This window comes from Sminthopsis crassicaudata, chromosome 2, assembly GCF_048593235.1.
Source record: "Sminthopsis crassicaudata isolate SCR6 chromosome 2, ASM4859323v1, whole genome shotgun sequence".
NCBI lineage: Eukaryota > Metazoa > Chordata > Mammalia > Dasyuromorphia > Dasyuridae > Sminthopsis > Sminthopsis crassicaudata.
Window position 1 is genome coordinate 226,302,489 of NC_133618.1, and position 18,535 is coordinate 226,321,023.

At 37.4% G+C, this 18,535-nt stretch overlaps 3 protein-coding genes across 15 annotated transcripts in view; 1 reads left to right on the forward strand and 2 right to left on the reverse strand.

The window, feature by feature from the left end:
• CENPO (centromere protein O) overlaps nt 1-1,093 on the reverse strand; it is a 33,868-nt gene extending 32,775 nt beyond the window's left edge. The window contains exons 1-2 of one of the 2 annotated variants that reach the window (XM_074288371.1): nt 519-1,040; nt 32-137 (exon numbers count right to left, since the gene is read on the reverse strand). In XM_074288371.1, the coding sequence (XP_074144472.1) occupies nt 32-53 (22 nt within the window). In that variant the 5' untranslated portion in view covers nt 54-137; nt 519-1,040. Of the gene's footprint in view, nt 1-31; nt 138-518 lie in introns of both variants that reach the window. The other variant, XM_074288372.1, reaches the window with a different exon arrangement.
• Nucleotides 814-3,632, forward strand: PTRHD1 (peptidyl-tRNA hydrolase domain containing 1). Its single transcript, XM_074288373.1, is given in 3 exon segments — nt 814-849; nt 851-1,108; nt 2,568-3,632. Coding segments are annotated over 3 exon segments (465 nt in total). The 3' UTR covers nt 2,739-3,632.
• Nucleotides 3,633-6,608: 2,976 nt separating this feature from the next.
• NCOA1 (nuclear receptor coactivator 1) overlaps nt 6,609-18,535 on the reverse strand; it is a 186,924-nt gene continuing 174,997 nt past the window's right edge. For 6 of the 12 annotated variants that reach the window (XM_074288361.1, XM_074288358.1, XM_074288363.1 and 3 more), the window contains 3 exons: nt 17,730-17,904; nt 12,006-12,098; nt 6,609-8,967 (listed from right to left, as the gene is read on the reverse strand). In XM_074288361.1, coding sequence (XP_074144462.1) covers nt 8,797-8,967; nt 12,006-12,098; nt 17,730-17,904 — 439 coding nt within the window. In that variant the 3' untranslated portion in view covers nt 6,609-8,796. Of the gene's footprint in view, nt 8,968-9,052; nt 9,110-12,005; nt 12,099-17,729; nt 17,905-18,535 lie in introns of all 12 variants that reach the window. The other 6 variants (XM_074288366.1, XM_074288364.1, XM_074288367.1 and 3 more) reach the window with 3 other exon arrangements.

Consider the following 18,535-nt stretch of genomic DNA (forward strand, 5'->3'; position numbering starts at 1 on the left):
AAGGGAGGATGCCCGTCCTCCCCTAACTCACCGTGTTTCTGGGAAGCCGCCATGGGCTCTCCTACTCCCAAAGGTCCAGGGGTGAGTTGGGAAGACAGCTAGAGTAAGATGACTGAGAACGTCCCCCGAACTCCAAGCTGGGAAAAAGGAACATAAAACAACACCCTTCCTTTAGGTATGAACAGTTACCCCCCTCAAATAAAATAAGTCATGCTACTGGCTTTTAAAGAGCACTTTATAAACATTCTCTCCGCACTGGATGCTCATCCCAACCCGAGAGGCACCGGGAGGACGGGGGAGGGAGCGCCGGAGTCTGGGGCCCACCCTCCTGGCGGCCGCGGCTGGGCTTCCTGAAGGATCTGGCACCCAAACCCCCAGCGGGTAACGTATGGGCTTCATGACCCCGGGCAAATGACGTCACCTCTCTGAGCCTCGGTTCCCCAGGGATGAAACTGGGTAATCGGGCTTTAGGTTACTGTGAGGATCGAAAGAGATAAGGAGGGGAAAAGTCTGCAAACCTTCAAGTGGCGTAGGCTACAGTGACAGGTAGTGTCAGTCCCGTCTTAAAAAGGAAGGTAAGCAGAAATTCGGAAAGGAATTCGTAAGAAGCAGGCTTTGAAGCTAGTTCTGGGTGACTTGCGCGCGCCGGTCTTTTCCTCTCTCCTACGTCGCTTCTCTAGCCGAGATAGCAGGACTAACAAGACCTCAACTTCTGCGGCTTTCAGAACCGAATGAACTTAGGTTCCCGCCGACAACGCCTTTAAAACGGGCTCATCCGTCCCGACATGCCTAGCGTACAGACCGTACAACAACATGGCGGTACCCTGGACATCGGCTCCTCCCCGTTCCTCCCGGCATGCCTTGGGGATTTGACGACTCTTTTCCGCCGGCTGGGAAGATGGCAGCTCCCGTTGAGGCAGTTCAGCCACTGGTGCAGTATTTGGTTCTGCGAGGGGACTTGGCGCGGGCTCCATTTTCGTGGCCGTTAGGTGCGCTGGTGGCGCAGGGATGTCATGCGGCCGTCGCAGCCCTTCACGCCCACCGCGACCACCCAAAAACGGCCGCTTATCTCCAGGATCTGGGGAGCATGCGCAAAGTGGTGCTCGAGGTGCGGAAACCCTTCTGTAGGGTGGGAGAAAAGGTTGCTGTAGGGCCGGAAGCGGAAGGGGCAGAACACCGCAGCTTTCTTTTTGAGGCGTTTTTTAGAGAGGGCGGGGACTGGATCCACTGTTCTCTGAGCTATTCTGGGAAGGAAAGGCGGCCTGGGCTGTGGTCTGTCAGGCCTGGAGTTTGAAGGAGACTACAGGGGCTGCCTGGCCTGCTTGGTTTTCCGGTTTATCTTCGGGTGTGGGCTCGGACGGCGGCCGTGGCGTCTCTGCCCGGGCGCCTGAGCCTTGCTGGGCGGTGGGCGTGGCTTGTTTGACGGGAGGCTCCTGGGGTGGGGAACGATCTTGGTTCTGGAGTGGAGCATTCAAGTGCAGGACTGAAACACTTTGGTGATTGTTGAAAGGGGTAGAGCACTAGCGCCTGAAGGACTGTCTGGGACCGGAGTGAGTGGAGATAAAAGGATGAACTTGGGAGGGGGGGGACTGAGATTCGAGTCCAGGTAATGCGGAAGGCAGGACGGCTCCTAACTTTTGACACCTAGGCAATTGGGAAAAGGTTGAAGGCCCTTAATTTACGAGGAAGGATGGTCTTCGGTTCAGAAGTAAATATCAGTCCTGTTTGGGATCCTTGAATTTCAGCTTATAGAACATCTCAGTATAGACAGTACAGTCTAGGACTGGAGTTCTGGAGAGACGGATTAAGTTTTACAAAGCTAGCCCTCATCTCTCCAGTCCCTCTCCTGGTCTTTATTCCCCCCATCATACAACAATCTCTGACGATAGTTTATTATGCTTATAACTAATCTTTCCTTAAATTTCTATTTTTCTTCCCATGTCTGTCTTCCCTTATGTCCCAATATGGAAAAAATCCTGGGGGGAGTGATTCTCTAAGTTTTGGGAAGAGACCCCAGTTAAATTTTTCTTTGTTGAAGGTTGTAAATTAAGGGTAGACAATATATTTCTTTAAATGTCCTTCTAAATAGGTGGATTTGGGATCTGGGATTATGGATGATATGGAACTTGTCAACATATGTAACAGTAATTTCAGCAATTGTAGACACCCTTCTGGGAAGTAAGCTCATTTTTCTCATGCCTCCCCCCACCCCAGGCAATTGGGGTTAAGTGACTTGTCTAGGGTCACACTGCTAGGAAGTAAGATCTGAACTGAGGTTCTCCTGACTTCAGGACTGGTGGTCTTTCCACTGCACCACCTAGCTGCTTCTTGTGACTTTCTTATAGAAAAGGAAATAAAACCTCAAATAGGAACAGCTTGCACATCAGTAGCAAAGCCGGAATTAGAATCTAGGGTCTTCCCAGGCTTTCTTCTTTGGTATCAAAGAACTTGGTTCTTTGATTTTAGAAAATAGGGACAGTGTCTGATAGCCCTTTAGCCCTCCCTGAATGAACCTTTTGACTTAGTTTCATAGTCTTCTGTTTCTTCTCTTTTCTACTTTACTACAGGCTCCAGATGAGGTTGCTTTGATGACACTGGCTGAGACCCTAAAACAGAACAACGTTGACTATATACTGTGGCTGGAGCAGCCAGAGAACATTGCTACCTGTATAGCTCTTCGGCCTTACGTCAAAGGAGAAGTTAATACATATTTAAGGAAATTCAAGTTATTGAAGTAATCCTGTGTGTCAGAGCCGTTTTGGACAAATGGGACCTAGAAAGTGCATGATAACCATCTCTTGGCATCTCTGCAAAAACTGCACCAACAGCTCAATGATAGATTCCCACATTTGCCCTTTGTACTGGCAGTTTCTTTAGGGGTACTTGCAAGCAAATTGATTTTCTAGTAAGTTTCAATTAATAAACAATTCCTCTTTCTTCAAAGGTAGGAAAGATGAGTAACACCAGGCTTCTGCTAGTCACTTTGTGACTTGATCAGATGCTTATTGACTCAGAGCTAACTCTCTGGCTGGGTAGCCTTTCAACACATTTTTAGAGTTTGATATGAGTAATTGTTATCCTAGGAAAAGAAAGAACTGTCTCTAGTTTTATTTTTCAAACTATAGCTGATTATATTATAATATGACGATAACTTTGATTCATGTAGTACTTTTAATATTTCAAGTCAGATCATAGGATTTAGAGTTAAAAGATAACTTAGAACTCAACTAGTTCAAGAGATCTTACTCCCTTTTCCCTGACTATGGAAAAGTCTGAAGCTTGCAGAACCTTTCTCAGATTGTTTTTAAATGCATAAAAACATACAAGATTACAAATGAAACCAAGTATATTCAAATATAAGTAATCACTTATTTAAAAGTCTGTGAATTGAAGAAATCCTAATCTAATCCAACTCCGACATTTTACTGAGAGTCTGAGAATTTAAGGTGACTTGTCCAGTTACACAGTAATAGCCCAAATTCAAACTGTGTTCCTCTGATGGCAGATATCATGTTTTTCACTCTCTCCTAAGATAGTGCTTTCATTTGCATTTTCATTTGATTTGGTTCTGTTGACAGAAATTGCATGTACTTACTCTCTCAATAGAGGACTCCCAAATATAAATTCACAGTTACGTTCTTGAGTTGTTTATTTTCAGATGTTACTGTGTATATTGTAGATAAATATTTTGTTGATGCTTTCTAAAAACACCCTCTCATCCCCAGCACTTGGAGTACCTTCTTTTGTAAAATGATCACATTGTCCATGTCTGACAATCTGTTCTTTCAGCACAAAAGGTGGAAGCCAGGATAAAATTGAACTTGTAACAGGATCAGGATAACTAGAAAGGAAAGGGAGGCCAGAGCAGGGATGGAAAAGCAGAGTGACTGGAAGTTAGCAAGTGGTTAAAGACTAGGTTGTGGTCAATGGAATTTCTACATTGGGAAGATCTAGGGTAAGCCTGTTTCTCTCAATCCATTGACAAGCAATGCTTATTCATTCCATTGCTGCATGCCAAGTGCTATTCTAAGCAATGAGGGAATTAAATCGTGGTCAAGCAGTTCTAACTAGAGAAGATAGTATGCAAAACAATAAGTTTACATACAAGGTCTAATAAATGTATAGTATAAATAGTATAAAACATTACTTTTACACACAAGGTATTCTCAGAGCGAGGGCAATAATGGAGGGGTGGAGGAGGAGATTACCACTAGGAGGGAGGAGATGGGAGGTAAGTAGGAAAGGACACACAAAGTGAAATTTGGGCTAAATCTTGAAGGAAAGCTAGGAGACAGAAGGGAAGATTGAAACAGCAAGACTAATACTGTTAGCTTTTAGACTACTTGGAGGGAAAGAAAGTGTAAAGAAGACTAGGAAAGTTAGGAAGGGACCAGGTTGTAGTGAAAAACTTTAAAAGTTAAGCAAAATTCTATTGACTGGAGTTTATTGAATAGAGAAGAGCAACATTGTCAAACTTAAGCTTTTAAAAGTAAGATCATTTTGACAGCCCAATAGAAGTTGCTATAGGATGGGGAGAGACTTAAAAGCCAAGAGACTAACCAGCAAGTTGTTTTAATAGTTTAGGCATGAAATGATGAAAGCATTCACCAAAATGGTGTCTGTATAAGTGGAAAGGAGATGGACCTTTGAAATGTTGCAACGGTAGAAACAAGACTTAGCAACAGATTGGAGATAGATGGGGTGAGGGGTGTTGAGGATACACTGATATGAATTTGCTTAACATAGATATGGTGCTGCTCTCAATAGGAAAGTTGAGGAAAGGGGATATGTTAAGTTTGAGATGCCCATGTGTACAGCTATGATTGAAGATACAGGTCATGGGAGATGAGGAACTAGTATGTCAGGATGTTTGAGGGAACATCAATATATATTGAAGATCTTGAATATAAGGGAAGGGTTTGAGATGGAGAAGACAGAGTTTTTAAAAGCAATGAGTTTTTAAAGAAATGGCATATATCAGTCAATGAAATCTTAATATACCTGGATAGAGTCAGTCTGCAGGAAGGAAAAATTGCCAAATGATAATGCTAGAGGAAGGGTCTAAAAGTGGCAGTGAAGAATAAAGAGTAAATTTACTTGTTTGGCCAGTTGGTGTCAGGGCAGGAGAAAAAAAGTGCATATAATACTGGAGAGCGTGTCTGAAGCTGGGATTTGAACTTAGAGGAATCTTCCTGACCCTGGCTCAGCACACTTATCTACAGTATCACATTTTTACTCATTTGGTTAGTCCCTGCATCTTATTACCCAGAACTTGTTACTCTGTTGGCAGTGTCCTTTCTGGTACTAGATTGATTATAAGAGACATTTTGGCTTGTTGATCTTAGACTAGAAATAAAGTGGGAATAATGCTCTCCTCACAATATCAAAAAAAGGAATTTCTCCAGTGATGAATTTACAGGAGAATAGGAGATAGGAACTGTACAGAATGGTTAGGCTTATATTGTGTTATATATAAGTAGAATAATAGATCTGAGTGTCTGAGAGCAAGGGAACATTGTTTCCTATTAAGTTGGCCCACTTAAAAAAAAAAAAAGTTCTTCAGCACCACTGCGGGTACTATCAGTATAAGGATAGCATTCTTTGTATATTATCTGAAGAAATTATTAGTAATGCACATGAAACCTGTATTTAAGTTCCTGTGTCCTCGGAAAAGCGATTTCAGACTCATGAAATGACCCTGAAATTTTTCTTTGCTATCTTCTCTGAATAAAAAAAAAGGGATGAAAGTTGTATCAAATGTACTTTGAGCTGATCTCTTCAATAGGGATGTCGCATAGAATATAAAATCACTAATTAGATGTCTTTTTCTTGCAATAGTTTTTTTCTCTTTGTTACATTAGAGAGTGCATTATTAAACAGTTGCCTTGGAGTAGGTCTAGGGACACAGTTCTCAAAAGGTTCAGACCGAGTTGTAGGATATCTTCTCCTTAAAGCAAAAGATTACTCCCCTTAACCTTTTCCCATCTCTGCCCTCCATCCCTCAAACCTAGACCCTGCTAATCACATGGATAGTTAAACTCTTGAAACCATAAGGGCTTCTTTTGGTTCCTACAAATGCTTGTCTTTATTATATTAAATGTTACCATTTTTGTGTAAGGTTGAGATTGCCTTATACTTCTCTTTTGTTTAAAGTATTAGTATAGTGAATGAACTTCTAACCCAACAATTTCCTCAAAGTTTAGAAAGCAACACCTACATTGATTAAATAGGACGCAAGTAAAATCAATCATCTGTGTCTAAAAACACCCAAGGTACCAAACAACCTCATGGTGATACCTCAATTAATCCAGGAAGTCAAAATCAATGAGCTCCCAGTTTAAAGATGAAAACAATCTGGCTCTGCTGACAAGGAAATGATGAATAAATAGTCTTGGATAAATCATCTAGGACTCCTCAAGAAGACAACAATAGATATTTCCAGAATTATTTCTGCTATTAAATCTGAATTTTCATTTAACTGGAATAGGCTTTGGATATTTCCATAGTTTTCATTGCTTCCATTAATCTATTATGTAGGCAACCCACATTACTGCCCAGGTCGATTCTGTGGCTGAAAAGTGTTTTCCTGTGGAATGACAGAAGTGCCATAGGTGCAAGCAATTTTATTTTCCTCAAATTTAGCAATCATTTTAAACTGTACAAACATAAAACAAACAGTGCAACTATAAAAACTTTTAAGGTGACATGCATACTTTAAGGTGCAGCTGGATTGGGATGGGAGAGGTGCTGTCTTATGTTGGCATCTTCTGTATTCTCTATATTTTTCCTAGTTCCTTACACAAAAGCAGTCAGCCAGGAAACTTCACTTGGAATGCTGAAGTGAGAGTTGAACATCCTGAAGTCTGATTGTACATCCACATGTGACAAAAGAGAAATTCTCCCTTGTCTCCACCCTAGTAGGTAACAGGGCAATAAGTTGGAGGGTTAGAGTAATGCAGGCTGGGAATGAATGGATCAAGGATGAAGTTTATGAAGAATTTATGGAGGTCATATTTATAATTGAATATTTTGTTTTTGTTTTGTGATTACTACTTAGCTTTTCATCTTTTCATTCATTACATTTTTCTGAACTAATTTTTTATATTAGGTAAAGATATTTCTAACTGGGGGAAATTAGGTGGGCAGGAGGGTAAGGGCTAAGAAAATGGCTTCTTTAATGATGGAATCTATGTTTTTTTGTTCTTAAACATTATTCTTTTGCCCAGAAAGCAGAGGTAGTAAGGGTGGAGAATATCATTTGTTGGCCCAGGGAAGCTAATAATGCCACCTCTGGTTCTTTCACAAGGCCATTCTCAAGCTTTCCTATTCTCACAGTGAAATTTCTAAAGGCAGGAAATGGGTTCAATGGATCCCTTATATGGGGGAAGGATAGTACAAAGGAATAAAATTAGCCCTATAGCAGGAGGTAGATTTTTCCCAGCCTGATATAGAAACAATTATGTCTGGATTGGTGGTTAATTCAAATCCTAACCTTAAAACCTGAAAAGTGAGAATTTCTTTGAGAACTAATTTTTCCCTTTATTCAAGAAGCCTATGTAATTTTGACATTTACTAGCAAGAATAGATAGCTCTTAGTACAGTTTTCTGGAACAAGTCAGTTTGTCCCATGGGACTCTTCAATATAGCATAGCTATTGGTTCCCCTTGAAGCAGGGAACGGCACTTTCTGGCAGTGACATTATTGGTTATAAATTCTTAAAAGTAAATCCATAAATGGCATCACAGTAATTAAAATATTGAAATAGCCAAATGTTTCAGAATTGCAATTCAATCAATCAACAAGTTATATTTTACACAAAATTTAGAAAAATCAAGTGTGATATTAAAAGCAGAAAGCTAAACAGAAGGAAATAAATTTCTATAAGAAATCAAATATTTACAGGGACATTTAAAGGGCAGAATAAGCTGCTTAGATCATAGAATTTACTTTTATTTTTAAATAACTTTAGCTACCTTAGCTGTTAATACAATAAAAGCAGAAAGAACAGACTGCCTTTTTTTCCACATTTAATCAGAAAATTGTATCTACAATAACTCAAAAGACCTTGCTCTTTGTCCTTCCCCAACCCTTCCAAAAAAATTATTGCATTTTCCCCCAAACTGTACTTTTTTTTTTTTTTTAAATCCCTTGCAAATGTACATATTTCAGCCTCTAACACTGGAGGCATCTTGATTTAAACCATCTTTAAAAAAAAAAACAAAAAACACGGAATGGGGAGGAGGAGGTGCAAAATACTTTCTTGAAGCCAACAGACATAGAATTGCTAGAAGAAGCTGATTGTACACACAAGCTGCCTGGGGGTGGGATAGGCTTTACAGAAAGAGGACAGCCTTTTATAGTTTTTTTTTTTTTTTTTTTTTTTTTTTTGCTGAAGGGCACAGGGCTGCCAACCCCTTCCTCCATAATGGGGTCAGAGTCAAATCCAGGTGAAATGGAGTTTCTCCCCTTGGAACTTTTCATCTTGATTCTCCTCCAAAAGCCTTCATTCAGATAAGAAGCCAATGACTGATTATAAAAATAAGAACAATTAATTTGGCTCAAGAAATCGATTGTCCAACTGTCCTGCCGAGTCGCTCTCTCAATATCCAAGGCCTTTACAAAGCAAAAAACACCTCCCCGACCCTCAGCAAAAAGCAAACCCCTTTTTTTTGCTCCAAATACTACGACCTGAAGAATGGCTGCAGATTGAGATATCAAAAATCTCAGAAAAATATATAATATATTTGTATATCTCTGTATGTCTATTATTTAAATTTCACATTCCTTTAAAAGTGGTTATTCAGTCAGTAGCTGCTGAAGGAGGCTCTTCTGCTGGGCCTGGGGGTTCTGTGGACCTGATGTGGGTTTTTGAGATCCCAGGGGCCCAGGTTGGTTCAGGTAAGGGTCCCCGCCTACCAGATTCACTGTACACTGGACATCGGCGAACACCTGAACCTGCTGCACCTGCTGGAATACAAACAAAAGCTGTGTTGAGACAGAAGGCTCGGCCCCCCCGGCTCATGAGTGCGTACTACTTGAAGTGGGAACTCACTAGAGCATTCCTCTAGTCTGTAGTCACCACAGAGAAGAACTCTTCTGTCTTCTTGTCCTATAAAAAGAAAATTGCTGCACTCATTTTGCTCAGGGTTCTAGAAAGTTCACACTTTAAAATAAAACCAAAATTGGAATGGCCAAGCTGTCTACTGGGTTGCCATCATTACTGCAAATGAGCATCAGTGCTAATACTAATGAAATAGGGAAAGCCCAGTTTCACAGACTGGGGATCAGATGCTTTTTTGATTTGGACAAATACATTAAAAGTACTCTTATAAATCTACCAGATGTCTCCAAGTTATTCTACTGTGTCAATGAATGGACAAAAGGCAATGTCCACACTGACACACTTTCAAGGGGAAACCACCATAAGTCAGACATCAAAAGACCAGCAATACTAAGGTTAACTAAGAGAACTGTTTTGTCTGTGTCCTCATAAAGTGGGAATACAGGGAAATGGTATTTTTAACATTTGACACTTTCTCAAGGTAAATACATTTGAATTGCATCCCTCTCCCCCTGCCCCATTCCACCATCTTCTCCCTCTCATGCCAACCTCCCATCATCCCCAGCATAGCAAAGGTCAGTTTTACTAATATTCAGGTCAGCTTAAAAAAAAAAAAAATTCTAGTTAAATTGTTCTAGTACTTTCTTATCTGGAGAATAAAACTAGTCATCCATCTAATATTACTTAGCCAAAGTAATTAAAACAATGGGGATAATATTTATATTACTCATTAAGCCCACCCATACAAACTCCTGGAATTACTTAAGCCAAGAACCTGTGCTCAAGCTCTTTGTGACTTTATGCTTTTAAAACATGAGGCTTTATTGTTAGACCAATGTAGCATTATATCACATGAAGGAAGTACTGGTTTGTTAATATCGTTTGCATAATCATTTATCAACAATTTATCCTTGTAAAGCACTTGAAAATTTTCTTTACTGAATAAAACTAATTTGCTTCCAACTCTAACAAACACATTCTCCTCAAATTTCCTGACTGCCACTAATAAATCGCTAGACTACCTTCTGAAGTTTGTTCCAAAATCTATCTCAAAAATTAAAAAATTATACTTGGATGAGGCTCCTTTTGTTTATCTTTTTCACTGCTGGATGGATCAATTGAACTATAACAAGTAAGTACCGTACAACTTCCCAAAGACTAACTTGGCTTCCTTTTCCTATAGTCTTTATTCCCTTGTAATACATCTGAAAATAAAAACAAAAACACCTCTCAATTGTTCTTACCAGCTGTTTGTGTGGTGTCCATTCTTTAGAAATCTATACTCTTTCCCCAGATCAACTCCATCTCTGCTTTAAATCAGCAAATACTTAGCAAGCAATTTTCTGACAGTTCCTTTGATGAAAAAACTACCTAAATTCTTGTCAAGAAGTTTATAATCTAAAAGGGATAGGATCCATACAGAGACAATTATTAGATCTGTTATATTCATGTGGTATGTATGGGAGAAGACAAGCAGAATGAGAGGGAAGAGCCAAGAAAGTTGGAATTTGGGGGAAGGTATCAATGAAGGAGGTGTTAGTGAATGGAGAAATGTTACTCTATTGTTCTAAAAATGGGACAATTTATGCAAAAATGAATAGAGGTGAAAAAGTGGGATAAAATTGAGGAACATTAAGTCATCTGATTTAGTTAAAGCAGTATTTCTCAAGCTTTTTGGTCTCAAGAGCCCTTTTAACTCTTAAAACACTGAGGACCCTTTAAAAACTTTTATGTGGGTTATATCTATTGATATTGACTGAATTAGAGATTAAAATGTTTTAATATTATTATGAAATGGTTGTGACTTTGCAGAGCCCCAGACATGTTCTTACATGTTCTTGATTTTCATGGTCCCCAGACTATACTTTATTAGTTCTGGGCATAAAGCGTAGAAAAGCAGTACAAAATGAAGCCAGAAAGCTTTAAATGCGAAGTAAGCGAATTTGTATTTTATCCTATAGGAAGTGGACAGCAATTAAAATTGTTTTTAACAGGAGAGTGCTGTGTTTTAGGTTAGACCGGTGTTTTAGGAATACTATTTTGTAAAAGATAGGCTGGGGAGGGGAAAGACAAGTCAGTTTTGCCTCTGCTTTTCTATCTTGCAAACACAGCATATTCTAAAATGATGACAGAATTGTCATTTTCCTTCCTTTTGTATTTATTCCTCTAGTATTATTTTCCATTCCCACTCCTACCACCTGAATTCAGACTCACATTTGACTTGACCTCCCCATAATTATTTTAATACATCCTGCTCACCACTACCACTAAATGAAAATGCTCATGATATGCTCTCACTTCCTTACTCAACAGTTTTTTGTGCGCACAGGACTTAAAAGTCTAAATATGTTAACCTGTAATATGTAAACTTTCTCCTTACCCCTTTCTCAAACCAGGACCCCTGTGTATCCCACACCCCATGTTCTAGCCATATGGTTTCACTGCCCCCAGAACATGCCTTATACATACCTGCTTTATTGCCTTCACATTCAGCCTGTTGCATCTGTCCAGCTAACTCTCATGGGATCCTTTGGTCCAGTTCAGTTTGCAACCCTTCCATGAAGGTTCTGCTGTCTGCCCCAGCAATTTAGTGAATTCTTTTTCCTCTCAATACTCCCTACCATTCATTTGGTACTTAAAATAGATTGCCTTCTCATCTTTTATAAATTTGTGTTTTATCTCTCCAATTAGATTACAAGCTCCCAGAGGACAGGGGTTGACTCTTTCCCTTTGTATTCTCCACAGTGTTAACCTAGTGCCCTGAACATAGTAGGCACAAAAGATGTTCAATCTTGTGAATAAACCACTATTTTCTGGAAGTGCCTCTACTAAACATGAACATTAACAGTATGCATGGTTACAAAAATGACCAATTTAGAAATGTTGAGCTAGCCCACACAATTAATACTTCTGATGGATCTATGTTTAAAAGTTTCTTACTGACCTGGGCACTGCCGTCTGATTCTGTTTTGAGAATGTCAGCTGATGAAAGCTGATTGCAGTAAAGGCCTGTGTGTCTCAGTGCTGGATCATTTATCTGTTAACAACAAATTCAAAAACAATTACAAGTGCACCATTTAAGGTAAGGATAATCCGTCACAAGGATCAATATTTTGAAGAAAGGAAGAACTTAGTAATGCCATACATAAATGCTAGTATACACTACTAAAATAAACATGATTCCTAGTTTTCTAAATTTACATGATTATTCTCAGCATGTGGTGATAAGGGGATCTTGGAGAGACCATTACTTATTACAGCCCTTGTATTGTTGTTAACTTTATATGGCTGAGTCTCAAGCTTCAACTGCTGTCACTGCTACAATTGTAGTGGAGGAAGAGGGAAGAGATGGATGAATAGTCATTCAAATCATTTTTTTCAATTTAAAATTTTATTTTCCTGCCAATTACATTAAAAAGAATTTTTAATATTTTAAAAAAAAAATTTTGTGCTGTAAATTCTTTCCCTCACTTTTGAGAAGGCAAGCATTTTGACATTAGGTTATGAATGTTCAGTCATACAAAACATATCATTAGTCATATTGTAAAAGAAAATACAGATTAAAAAAAAAACCCAAGATAAAGAAAGGGTATGCTTCATTCTGCATTCAGATTCCATGAGTTCTTTCTCCGGAGATGGACAAAGATCTTCATCATAAATTGTTCATTATTATTCTGGATCATTGAAATTCAGTTCAATTGGGGCAGCTAGGTGGTGCAGTGGATAGAGCACCAGCCCTGAATTCAGGAGCACCTGAGTTCAAATCTGATCTCAGACTTAATACTTCCTAGCTGTGTGTGACCCTGGGCAATTCACTTAACCCCAGCCTCAGAAAGAAAAAAAAAAAAAAAAAAAAAAAAAAATTCAGTTCAATTTATGAAAATTTATGAAGCCTCAAATATATACCAGAGCACTAGAGATGAGATAAAAATGAAATAGTCCCTCTCTGCTTGCAAGGAATTTACATTTTATCTGGATGCAACTTATACATAAGACTTAAATAAAAGATAATTTGAAGAGGATCAATAAGAACAGAAAAAAAAAAAAAAAAGAAGAAGAAGAAGAAGAAGAAGAAATGCTGGCATATGGACATATATCCAGTAGAGTCTATGGATTCTATGTGTATTTGTGGGAGAGTACCCTTCAGGTTGGGGGAGGGGAAAGGGAGATTTTTTAAACTACAGTGCTTATAATATTACTTGAATAAATGCCTTTTCTGAAAAGCTTAAAAAAAAAAAAAAAAAACCCCAAATCAAACAAACAAACAAACAAACAAACAAACAAACAAAAAAAAAAAAAAAAAAAAAAAAAAGGAATGTTAAATTCAGGAAACACCTAGACGTCCCGTGAGATTGAGATACTGAGTTCAGGAAAGGAAATAATGGAAGAAAAAAAGTTAGAAAGTGTGATTGCATCAGAAGGCCTCAAATGCTAGGTAGGCCTAAGTATAATTTATTAAATCCTAGAGGCAATTGCTACTTTGATAACTGTATTTCAATAATTGGTCACATTTATAATACTATACTATTTTATGCATTTAAAAAACATTCATAAATTTCACCAGACTGTCAAAAAGGTCCAAGATATAGGGATTTAGATAAATTTTTATAAAGGGATGACAGATTCCCTAACAGGATCTATTAAATGACCATTAGATTACTGTAGAATTACACACCAAACCTTTTAAGGCTAATTTAATGGATTAGAACCACATCCTTTCTCACAAATGTTCTTTTGAAGAACAGAAATAAAGAAGGGAGAAAAGAGAAATGAAAAAGAGTAGAAAGTGCGAGGTAGAAAGTTCAGGAAAGAAAAGCAATTGTTTTTCAAGTCAGTTAAGATTATTGTGGTAATCTTAAAAATTTTGCTTAGGGTTTAACCTGGGTTTAGCCTCCAAAATTCAATTCAGTGAAGTGGGGAAAAACTTATCAATACCAACTCTGGTCTTATCAAACTTTTAGGTGACATCCCTCTTTTATGGACTTTCAGAGAAATGTTTACTCCTGTGATATGTAATATGACTAGGTATATGAGTTTGAAAGGCTGGTACTTCAGAGATCACTTACTTTTGTTATTCTCAATCAATTAAGTATCTGACCACTCCTCAGGTACTGTGGTAGACATTAGGAGGGTCATCAGAAAATATCCCATGATTCTTCACCTCAAGTAGCTCGCAATCTAATTGTGGAAATAAGGCATTAAAAACTGAAAAGTTAAATAGATGGAAGAGAAGTCACAAAGCAGCACAAGTTTAATTGTTAAAGGATTAGTATATATAGTAAGAACCAAGAATTCAGAGGAGATGGGAAAACTCAGTCTGGAAATAGAGAATAACATAATCAAAGTCATAGAACTTAGAAGGCCCAACGATTATGCAGCAGCCAGTTTACAAAGGGATTGTACAGGACAGTAATGAAAAGGATTGGTTAGAATAATCAACTGAAACACGAGAGTGGAAGGTCTTAGATGCCAAACCTTGAAGTTGTGATTTCATCTAAAAGGCATTTAGAAAACATTGAAGTGCCTTTTTGTTGTTGTTGTTTTTAATGAGCAGAGTAATCAGTTGGGAAATCTGTTTGAAATTACTAATATAGCAATTTGAGAAAATTATCACCATTATTAGACTATGGACACAAGCTTTGTTAACCAAGTCAAAGATTACAGCATACTTTTCCACTCAAAATATCTGAGCCACAGATATTAATTAGCATTAGTATAGTCAATTCAACAGATTATTTATTAAGCACCTATTTGTGTATGCCAGGGCAATGTGCAAGGTAATAGAAATAAAATAGAGGCAACCCAAAACAAAACCCTATAATCCCTGTTTTCAAGGTGCTAACTATATATTCTAGGAGGATACAATCTGAACAAAGTAAATACAAAAAATATCTACTAAGTCATAAAAAGAAAATTTAAGAGACAAAGAATATTAGGAACTGAGATGATATGGGTAGAAGGTAGCAGCTTGTATGGTAACTGTGCCATGCTTTGAAGGACACTGGGAATTAGAAGTGGGGATAAGAAGAGAGAGTATTTTAGACATGGAGGATCACCTAAGTCAAGGAAGAGGTAAGAGACTAAATGACAGGTTCATGGAACATCAACATGCCTGTTTTACTGGAATGGACTTTGTGAAGGGGAATAACATGAAATTAGATAGTGTGCTGATTATAAAAAACTGCCAAAATAAAGATTTTGTATTTTATCTCATTGGCGACTGGGCACAGAAGATTTCTGAGGCTGGGGTAGAGGAGTGTGAATCACATTTTTATTTTAGAAATATATTAAATCAATGCCTGTGAGGGGGATGGATTAAAGACAGAAGAGAATAAAAGCAGAGAGTCTGATGGGAAAGATATTGTATTAATACTAGAACTTTTCTAAAGTATGATAGTGATATTGAGTTTTCAAATCTGTGCCAGGAATGGAAAATTTCTAAGAGGTTCTGAGACTCAGGGGAGGTGGTCCTAAACAACCATGTATATCTTTTTTTCTAAAGACCAGCCAGGCTGACAAAGGATGTCCTTCAAAAGCTTTCCCTTAGACTAAGATCCTTAACCCAGGGTCCATGAGAATATAGTCCATACACAGATTTGAACATGTACAAGATGGGAAAAAAAGACATCTTTATTTTTCCTAACCTCTAACTGAAATTCAGCATTTGCTTCTATTTAAAAAACAAGCAAACAAAAACAATTTCACTCTGAGAAGAATTCTATAGGTTACATCAGATAGGAAAAGGGGTCCAAGACAAGTGAAAAAGCAAAGAACCCTTACTTTAAATGATTAATTTTTTTTTTTTGGACCAAAATAACTCATTTATAAAATTGTCTTCAGTTCTGTGAGGTCCCTTTATACTTAAGTATGATGAAGACAATTGGTACAAAATAAGAAAGTAGTAAGAATTGCATAATTTTTATACTGTGTATAAAGATTAACTTAACTCTAAATAGTCAAAAGGTGAGATCCTTATCTTAAATGGTAGACCACTGGAGGAACTAAATCATACAAAAAAGCTCTAATTGACATTTCTGCAATATTTTCTTTCACTCCACTTCTTGGAGACAAGTCTAAATTGCTCTGAAAGTCTGGTGAAGCCTAAGTTTGGAATAATGCTGTTAAAATCCACTAAATCCATAGAATTACAAAGAAAACTAATTATGTTGAAATACAGTTATCAAAATAGAAAGTTTCAAATTCACAGACTCTAAGTTAAGAATCCCTGCCTGAGAAGTACTTTGAAAGCACTCCAAATACACTGAAATTAGGCCTTTTAAAACTTTTGAAACTTGCCTAAGTATTAAAATCTGGAGACATGCATTGTCACTGTTCTTTTACATTACTCGCAGGCGGGGAACTTCTTCCATTGATACAGATTCTAAGTGTAGAAGAAGTATTTAATCTCAATTATCTGGGACAATGAGAATTTAAGAATTTTTCTCAAGAATATGCATGAGAGGCAGGACTTAAAATCGGATTTTCATGATTCAAGGCTGCACCTCTATCCATTTTAACATGCTGCCCTTTTTCAGATACAAAATAAATATAAAATGAATACATTTTGTATTTAAGGAAGACTTTTTTTTTTTGGGGGGGGGGGCTGAGGCAATTGGGGTTAAAAGACTTGCTCAGGATCACACAGGAAGTATTAAGTGTCTCAGATCACATTTGAACTCAGGTCCTCCTGACTTTAGTGCTCTATGTCACCTAACTGTCCCAGGAAGATTTAAAATACTATTTGACCCACCAATAACCACTAAAAGGTCTATATACCAAAAAAGTCAAAGAAAAAAAAAAAAAAGGGCCCATGGGCTACTTAAAGCAATTCTTTTTGTGGTGTCAAAAAACCTGAAATTGAGGGGATGCCCATCAATTGGGATATGGCTAAATAATTTTGGTATATAATTGTGATGAAGCACTATTGTGCTGTAAGATGAACAGGATGCTTTCAGAAAAGCCTTACCTAACATGAACAGATGCAAAGTAAAGTGAATAGAAAAAGGAGAACATTATACATAGTAAATCCAATATTACACAATGATAAATTGTGTGAATGACTTAGCTGTGCTTAGCAATACAATGATCCAACAATCCCAAAGGCCTCATGGTGAAAAATGCTATCTATCTCTGGAGAACTGATGGTGTCTGAATGCAGATTGAAATATAATATTTTTTCACTTTCTTTATACTTGATGGGGTTTTTTGGTTTGTTTTGAGGGGAGGATGGTGGTAGTGGTATCTGGTTTCCCCCCCACAACATTAGAAATCTTTTTTTATGAATATACATGTTTTACCTATATGAAACTGCTTACTGTCTTAGGGAGATGAGAGAAGGAAAGAGTGAGAAAAAATTTTTTAAATCATTGTTAATAATGGTTTTACATGTAACTGGGAAAAAAATCAAATATTCATAAAAATGTAAATAAGTATAGGCTATAATATCAACATTGAGACTGCAAAATTACAGAAGCTATTTACTGTTGTGACTAAAAAGAAGTATTAACAAAAAACAAAGTTTAAAATAATCATAAGTAGGATGCTATTATATCTGAGAACAAACAGATAAGAATGCAAATATTAGAGAGAGAGAGAGAGACAGAGAAAGAAAGAAAGAGGGAGAAAGTGTGTGTGTGTGTAGAAACAGAATTTATATTGTAGTACTAACCTGTTCAGAACACACTGTATTCATTCCCGGCATCTGCAGTGAACTCATCTGCATCTGGCCCATCATAGGGTTCATATTCTGGACATTTGTGTTTCCTCCTGCCATGGATACGGTGATGCTCATATTGTTGTATACTCCTGGCTGTGCAGGTGTAGGCTGGTTCTGATTGAATATGCTGTTAACTCAAAAACAGTCTGGATTACATACGTTGGGCCTAAAAGTGGGGATAACATACCTCGATTCTGGTTTTTAATTGAAAGATGGAACTTCAAATACAAATTTTTTTAATCTTTGCATATGAAAAACAAATTAAAGCATGTTAACATAAGATTTCCCATTACATAGGAACATAATACAGATTCAATTTGGATTTCTTTAAAGAGTTATTAAACTATTTAAATCAGAATGAGATATTCAAAATAAGTCATTAATGATATGTGCTATGATAATGACATTATAGTAAAATTTTGGAGTACCTTGATAACAACATTTAGAACAAATTTAAGAAAATGAACCAAATAACTTACCTACAATAGGACTTTGGCTAAAGTGAAATTACCCTAAAAACCATAATAATTCCCCTAAAAATCAATATGTACAAATAAGATAGCTTCAATTCAGTTCAATCCAATAAATTATCACATATACAAAAAGATATAATAATTCTTTTCCATAAGGACCTCACATTCTCTTGGTATATGGAAACACTAATACAGAAGCAAATTCAATGTGTAAAGCAATAAGACATTTAAAGAAAAAAAAAAAAAAAAAAAAAAAAAAAAAAAAAAAAAAAAAAAAAAAGCTTG